General features: G+C 41.2%; 1 protein-coding gene across 3 annotated transcripts in view; it reads left to right on the top strand.

Annotated features, from left to right (window-relative positions):
* Positions 1–355: 355 nt before the first annotated feature.
* Positions 356–7,961, top strand: part of fam114a1 (family with sequence similarity 114 member A1) — a 13,817-nt gene continuing 6,211 nt past the window's right edge. Inside the window, exons 1-7 of one of the 3 annotated variants that reach the window (XM_030057811.1) lie at positions 356–461; positions 3,107–3,412; positions 4,152–4,224; positions 4,508–4,719; positions 5,524–5,658; positions 5,907–6,059; positions 7,402–7,609. In XM_030057811.1, the coding sequence (XP_029913671.1) occupies positions 3,113–3,412; positions 4,152–4,224; positions 4,508–4,719; positions 5,524–5,658; positions 5,907–6,059; positions 7,402–7,609 (1,081 nt within the window). In that variant the 5' untranslated portion in view covers positions 356–461; positions 3,107–3,112. Of the gene's footprint in view, positions 462–3,106; positions 3,413–4,148; positions 4,225–4,507; positions 4,720–5,523; positions 5,659–5,906; positions 6,060–7,401; positions 7,610–7,961 lie in introns of all 3 variants that reach the window. The other 2 variants (XM_030057820.1, XM_030057803.1) reach the window with 2 other exon arrangements.

Below are 7,961 nucleotides of genomic sequence, written 5' to 3'. Positions count from 1 at the left end.
GCCATTGGACATGTTTACAACAAACAAGACAACACCGCCTGACTTAATTGTCATAGCAAGCAAGAAGAAAAAAAAAAAAAAAAAAAAAAGCCATCTGAACAGGGAAAAATGGAAGAAATTTTGAGAAGGACCAGACAGGTGTGGCGACCCAGTGAGCTAATTACAAACATTACAAACATCATAATGCAAAAATTAATTGAAAAAAAAAGGGCGAGGCTGCTTGTAAAGAGCCATGAACATGCCTTAAAAACCTGTTAGCTATCCTGCATGCTGTTTCTATAAATTATTATATATTTTTTTCACAAGTTGTACGAGAATGAGGGTTAGTTTCCGGTCCAGCAGGCACCATTCTCCACAGAGGGAACTATCTTGACGCGCAGTGCTCTTTGGCGCAGTCACCTCCCGGCCTGCCGACGTGGCGGGGCGGAAGAGGAGCCCCGGTGGGAGCTGGCACCAAACGGGTGAGCTGCGCTGTCATTTTCATACAAACAAAACACTCTTTCAGCTTTTTAACTTTCCCCTTATTTCTGACTCATAACTGAATAACATCGGCATTCACCGCAAACGGCTAAGAGGTCATTGTGTGTTTTGCACATGTGTGCTAGTGAATTGTTTTTAATGAGCAAACTAACAACCCTGGAGACAACAACAGTACTGATAATAATAATAATTGTTTTCACACAGCTTGTTTGCTTTGCAAGTGAGAAGGGAAGTCTGACCGCCCGCCTGACATTGTTTTATATGCTGTCATGTTACAACAGTGTGCAGAAATAGTGTCGATGAAGAAGCAACGGAGAGATCCCAGGAAAAGGATGCATTGAATGGATTTTTCCTTACTTTATTCTAATGGCGACTGCATTTCAATAATTCTGTCACGTCAAGCTATTGAGAGCAAAATTTAGAGATCTGTTTGTATTGCTATAGACACAAAATAAAATTATTGTTATTTGTTTGGCTGTAGGATACTTTTTCCCTTTATTTTTTCTTTGAAATATATATTTTAAAAAATAGCACCAGTGGATATGGCAGTCCTGTAAGAGATAACATTATTCTGGATTAGAAAAGTCAGCTGAAAAGCATCTTAAAATGAGAGCCATAAAGTACCTGCTGGCTGTTGTGTTGGGTGGTTGTTAGGGCGGTAGTAGAGGAAGGGGTTGAAATATTTGTAGTAGTACTAAATGGAAAAGTAGAGGGGTTGAAGTACTTGTAGTAACACTGAAGCTGAAGGGGTTGAAGCAGGGTGCAATGAGTTGACAGTTCAGGCTTGATATCAGACAAAGAAATAGAAGGAGAAGTTAAAATACTTAAACTAGTAGTCTGCTGGAAGTAGTGGTGGTGGCAGTGGTATTAATTCAACAGCTTGAAGTTTTTCACGTGGTTCTGGAAGTAAAAGTAGTAGAGCAGGTTGAAATAGTAGGCTACTGATGTAACAGTGACACAAGTGATTTAAGTACTTGAGGAGGTGCAACATGTATTGATAGTTGAATGGGTTAAAATACTTGGAAGTATTAAATGTAGTAGTAGTATAAGGGGTTGAAATACTTTGAGTAGAGCTCAGTACAGTGGCAGGAGAAGTAGATGAGGTATTTGAAGTAGTACTAGAGGTAGAGAGAGTTGAAGCACTTAAAGTAGTAAAAGAGGCAGTATTAACAGCAGTAGTAGTAAAACAAAGGGTTGAAATATTTAGTAGTAGTTGTAGTAGTAGTAGTAGTAGTAGTAGAAGGGGTTGAAGTTGTGAGTTGAGGTCATGTGACTGACTGAGAAAGAACTGGAGCACAACCCGTGGAAACAGGTACAGGTGTGCTCATTAGACGTATGAGCTCACAGAAACAATCATAACTCAAAACTCATGAGTCCTATTGCTTCAAAAAGTGCACAGGCAGAAACAGCAGAAAAAATCGAACTGTTTCTGGAGTAGGCATGTGTATGTTAAGTAATTTTGGGACTTACATTTTTTGAAATCGCTGAGCTAACGAGTATGGAAGAACTAGAGTGTGTGATGACACCACCCATACTGGATAGATGCAATACACACACACTGTAATTCCTGAAAAGTGCATTGAACATAAACTGCAATATCTCAAAAAATATAAAAGATGTGGAGAAGCTGTTTAGCGCAACCTGTGCTGTCCCTTTAGAAGTTGGAATGAAGTTTGGAGTTCAAAAAGGGCTTAGTCTGAGCAACCCATCCATATATTCTCATTGTAAAAAAAAAAAAAAAAAATTATATATTTGAGAAAGTATAAAATATATCAAAAAGTTGAATCGAACAAAGAATGTATGAAGAATGGTTAGCGTTTTAAAAGCTGATTGAAGTTTCTCGGTGACAGTTTGAGAGAGTAAAAAAAAGTTGAAGATTTTCCAGTCCCATTCATTCCATTGGTGAAAGGTGTACATAAAATTTAAGAATTCAAAAAGAATTCCAAAATATTCAAAATGTTTGAAATGAGTTTCTAGCTTAAAGTATGAAGTAGTTACACTCCAAAAAATGGAGCATAAAAAACCACAAAGAAATAGTGGAAAGAATATTAGTGTGCTGTGATTTTCCAAGAGGAAATGTATTTAGGCAAACTAAGAGTGACTGAGCTGGAGGGAGAGGAGTCCTGATCCAGACACATTTACAGCATCTGACCACTAGATGTCGATGTTTGATCTCGCAGCGGTGTCAAGTGAAGAAGTGTCCTGATCACACGTTTCACTCACCCATGTGAACAGCACAGCAGCTGCTCAGTTCTCAAATAAATCTGATCTGATAGTCACAGTCTCCTCAGGTGGAGTCCCATCAAACTGGCATCCAAAACTTCATGTGCATCTTGACATGAAAACACTAGTGAACCCCAAAAGCTGCAGAGGTTCATCTGTTGAACACCTCGACTTGTAGTCCAGTCTGTAGCAACTCAGATAGAAGGCTCTTGTTTTTGCATGGTATCCACACAGTAGTGTAAAAAAAAACATAGCTTTTGTATAGATAGTGAAAGTCAGAGTAAATCTATTTTGCAATGAGAAATAAAGCTTGGATTTATGTGGATAATATTTTAGTTGTAGGATAAAGAGATTCATGAGGACATATCATGTTGTAAGTAGTAAAATAGCTCTCATCCTTCAGATCACCATGTCCCAGGCTGACCCTGCTGACTCAGACACCTCCCCCCCACCTTCCCAACCCCTCCACACCGAACCCGATTCCTTCTCCGAGGACGTCCTGTCAGCCCCCCTCCCGCCCCCCTTGATCCCCGAGGGAGCCCACCACCCAGCGCCCACAGAGGAGACGATCGGAGACAATGCTGCGAAGGGCGATGCATCACAATTTGCGGCGGACCAACCAGAGCGAGGCGCCGAAGGAGAGGTGGCAGAGTGTGACCAAGCAGTGAGCCTGGAGCCGGACACCGCAGCTGCAGAGGAGGAAATGGAGGTAAAGCTGTCTGTCAGCTGTTTCTAACGGGGCATGCGCACCAATACTGGGCTAAAATAGAGTTTCAGGCCTAGAGATTTTACCCAAGATTTACATCCGATACCAAAAGCCTTGAGTAACACATCAGAAAAAAAAAAAAAAACTCTTGATTTTCTCCATTTTTTGAAACAGGAGAGCCTGTGTTTCTCAAATGAAGAAGAGAAAAGAAGGATTTTTACATCAATTAATTTGTCCAGTGAGCCCAAACTAATGGTCCAAGCCTACACTGTTCTCTGAGCGTAATGTAACAGTAGGCTTGGTGACAACTGGTATTGATCAGTACTTTAAGTTTCATGGTTGGTATCAATATCAGAACTGAAAAATTAGTATCAGTGCATCTGTATTCTTAATAATCGTTTGCTAAATGAGATTACAGTTGTACCTATACGTGTGTGGACTATGTCGGTCTCTTGAACATATTCATCTCAGTGTTACTGCTATTTATAATTGAATTGCAGGGTTACTGTGCAGCTACTGGTATTTGAACTTTGACCTCTGAGGTGACAACACATACATTAGACTAGTACCTTAGTCTGAGTCAGGAGTCACTGTGGTGTTTCTTTGTAGCTCTAGAAAGCATGCTAGTTACTGCTAGTGCTGTATTTAAATATGTTTCTGTGTGTGTGTGTGTGTGTGTGTGTGTGTGTGTGTGTGTGTGTGTGTGTGTGTGTGTGTGTGTGTGTCGATGTCCACCCAGAAGGAGAAGGAGAAAAGCTGGGGAGGGTGGGGTTCATGGGGAAAGTCTCTTCTGACCAGTGCCACCACCACTGTGGGTACGTCTCCTCCTCTTATTCCCTTTCCTTTACCACCCCTCTCCTTGCCTCCTTCCCCTGCCTTCCTCCCTTGTCTCCTCCTCCCTCCTCGTCTCCTGTCCTTGTCACTTTACACATGCTCTCTCCTGTTCTAGGTAAATGTTTATTTGTTATGAACATGAAGTGATTATGATATGATTACAATGCACAGTGCGTGCAGCAGGTCATCAGTAGACAGACACCTCTTCATTACCTCAAGTCAAGAGCAGCATGTGTGTGTGTGTGTGTGTGTGTGTGTTTGTAGGTCAGGGCCTGAGCTCAGTCAAGGTGAAGGCAGGGGAGGCTCTGCGTCTCCACAGGACATCAGTTGGTGAGGAGGCGCAGGAAGAGGAGGAGGGAGTGGAGGAGAAGATGGATGGAGGAGGAAGAGGAGGAGAAGCCAGCCTGTCTGACCCCAGTCAGTCTCCCACCAGCAAAGGAGTCTTCTCCACCATCACACACGCCGTGCAGAACACTGTGAGTGGACAAGTGGACACAGCATGTGCACACACACACACACACACACACACACACACACACACACACATACACACTGCAAAAACACCCCCATAGGAAGCTATTTATTATTCAGTGTTAATGGAAAATTCCAGTCTAATTTAGGGCTGAAGGCTGTTGGCTGGTGTCTGTTAGTATTTACATCACCTCTGATCCTTTTGATTTGCCTTCTGTATATTTATATATTTCAGCACTTCCTCAAATGTCTTTTAAGTGTAGAAAAATTGCACATCACAACTTAGCTTGGATTTAATTGCAGTAAAATGTACATCATAAGTAAAAAAAATGCTGTAGATGTGATTAAAAAAATGATAAAGCATTATAATAAGGAAGGACTGTTGTCTGGCAGCCACTTCAATGTTCGCCATACTCTTGTAAACGACTGGAGTAACTTAAACAATTAGCACTAAGTGGTTGATTTCACTTGACTTCTTATTGTGACTGTTTTAAGATAATGCCACATGTTTTTTTCACATTTCTTTAGAAAAATAAGATTACAGTAATGATGACATCAATAAGATCAACATTTTAGAGTGCTCAAACCCACCGCTAACTGGACTTAGCTTGCTTAGTAAAAAATACATGCTTAAAGGAAAATACATATATTTACATATTATATAAAGACACATGACACATCATATTTTTCTCTCTCCTTGGCCTCTGCTCAAGTGTTTGTGTATGTGCATGAATTTGTAAATAAATATGCATGTCAGTTTAGCCCACAGTTTTGATCTCTCTCTCTCTCTCTCTCTCTCTCTCCTCTAGGGCAAGTCAGTGATCAGTGGGGGTTTGGATGCCTTGGAGTTCATTGGAAAGAAAACCATGACTGTTCTTGCTGAGAGTGACCCGGGCTTCAGGAAGACCAAGACCCTGATGCAGAAAACTGCATCCCTGAGCCAGGTACACACACACACACACACACACACACACACACACACACACACACACACACACACAGCACTAACATGCACTCACAAATAACCAGCATGCAACTATTTAAACCACAATGGAACTGTTTTCCATTTTTCTGCCGCATTTTGTTCTGTAGTTTTTGAGGAAACTGCAGCGTCTTGAGAAATGACGGCTTATCAATAAAGTTGTATGGTGTTGATTTTGTCATATTGATTTTGTCTTTTGTCTTTTCTCAGATGCTGAAGGAAGCCAAGGAGAAGGAGCGAGCACGTCTCAGCAACCAGCCAGTCAGCGAGCCCACAGCTCACTATGGGATTCTGTTTGACGACTACCAGGGCCTGTCACACCTGGAGGCCCTGGAGATACTGTCCAATGAGAGCGAGGCCAAGGCAAGGAACACACAGAACTACTGCAGCCAAACATGAGATATACACACTGGAAGTATTGTAGCATGGCTGGGTAATAATTCAATACCATCATTTCTGGTGTTTCAGCAGACTCATATTGAGGTCATGTGGTGATTCGGGGATATCAGGGCACACAATTCTGCCTTCTGCACTGATGATAACAATCAAATTTATATTTTAAAACTGACAAAAATAACTATGAAGCATTTTTGATGGATTTTTTGTAAGTGTTGTTTGGACATCACACTTTTTGATTTAATTAAAACCAAATGTGCACTTTGTCAAATTGCCTGAAATGAAGAAGGGATGCAGGGTGCCGATCCAGACGTAATTCATGGATTGGATAGCGGACTGACGTCACCGATCCATGTATTGATGATACACGATAGATGTGCACACACAATGTCATCTGTAGTGTTTCTGTTATATTTTTGTAGTTAACATATCGACCCAACAGTCTGTTAGCCTGGTTGCAGCAAGTGAACACAGGCGTTTTCTTTTTCTTTGGCAGCACCTTCCCAGATGCATTGTGCTGATTATAATACAGTGCTACAGTGGCTCAAGTTGGTGCTGCTGTCAAATCAGAAAATCCTATTGTAGCAGTCATTACTATGAGCGAAATCTACTTACGAGTTGATAATGTAGCGCTGTGCCCTTCATTTATTCAAGTTTTCAAAACATTAAAGGAGTTGCCTTAGCGATTTGCACTCCTGCACCTGTTTGTATGTGAGGCCTACATGGACATGCAGTTAAATTGAATGCATTTTTGTGTATTTATGCTCTTTAAAAAGATGTTTAGTGTGGTTTATCACAGCCTCATGTAAACTTATACATGATACTACCACCAAAAACAATAATGATAATAATAATAGTCAAGAAAGAATTGGATCAGCACTGAAAAAAGTGGATTGGTGCATCCCTAAAGTGAGGACTTTTTTAGACTCACCTGACGAAAAACATGGATTATGCACAAAATCTGATTGAGTTTAGTCAACATGGTTCTCTTTGTTGCCCCAACTTATATGTTTCATGCTTATTGCACATTTTTTTATCAGGTGAGATAAATAAATAGTCCTTACTTGAGTCAACCCTGAATTTGGGCATAGTTCACTGTTAACATGTGATTTTGCATATATTAATCATATTGTGGTTTATATTCATATCAAAAAAAAAAATCCTTGTGCATATTGTTATCCTGATTTTTCGACCATATCTTCCAGCTCCTGTATTATAGCTTTCTGTTCTGTCTCTCCTTGTCCTTCTGCTTTCTTTTCTTGTCTTTTTCTCTCAAACACACTCCTGTTTTCTCCTCTTCTGTCTGTAGGTGCAAGCATTCCTCTCCTCTCTGGCAGAGGAGGAGCAGGAGGAGGTGAAGAAGGAGCTGATCACCATCAAGGAAATTTTCATCAGGCGAGAGGAAGAGGAGGAGGAGGAGGAGGAGGGAGAGGAAGAAGGGAAAGAAAAAAGGAAGGAGGGAGAGGCGAAGGATAACGGTGATCTAAGTTCCCAATTACAGTGTTCTACCCCCCTGTGTGAGTGACCCGGACCAAGCCTGCTGGAGGTAGAGGCGGCCCTGAACACTGGCCCAGGATCAGTTCTACTTATTCTCCGGCTCTGCTTGAACACTGGGGCCGGGCCAAGATCCTGATGTGAGAGCAGAAACTCCCACATCAGTTTGTCTCAGCCGTGATCCCTAAATCAAACCAGTATTTCACTTTGGTTGAATTTTCCCTTTTCAATTTGTTGCTCACCTGCCTTTTAAGGAGTTTATGGATATTCAGAAATCAGTGTTTGACCCTTGCGGAAGTCACCATATATGTATAATATTGACAGAAATGTGATACTTTATCGATCTTCATGGAGTTGATCCCCCATCTCAAATGG

This window comes from Myripristis murdjan, chromosome 1, assembly GCF_902150065.1.
Source record: "Myripristis murdjan chromosome 1, fMyrMur1.1, whole genome shotgun sequence".
NCBI lineage: Eukaryota > Metazoa > Chordata > Actinopteri > Holocentriformes > Holocentridae > Myripristis > Myripristis murdjan.
The sequence above is the reverse complement of the archived record's forward strand: the minus strand, read 5'-3'. Positions and strand labels throughout refer to the sequence as shown.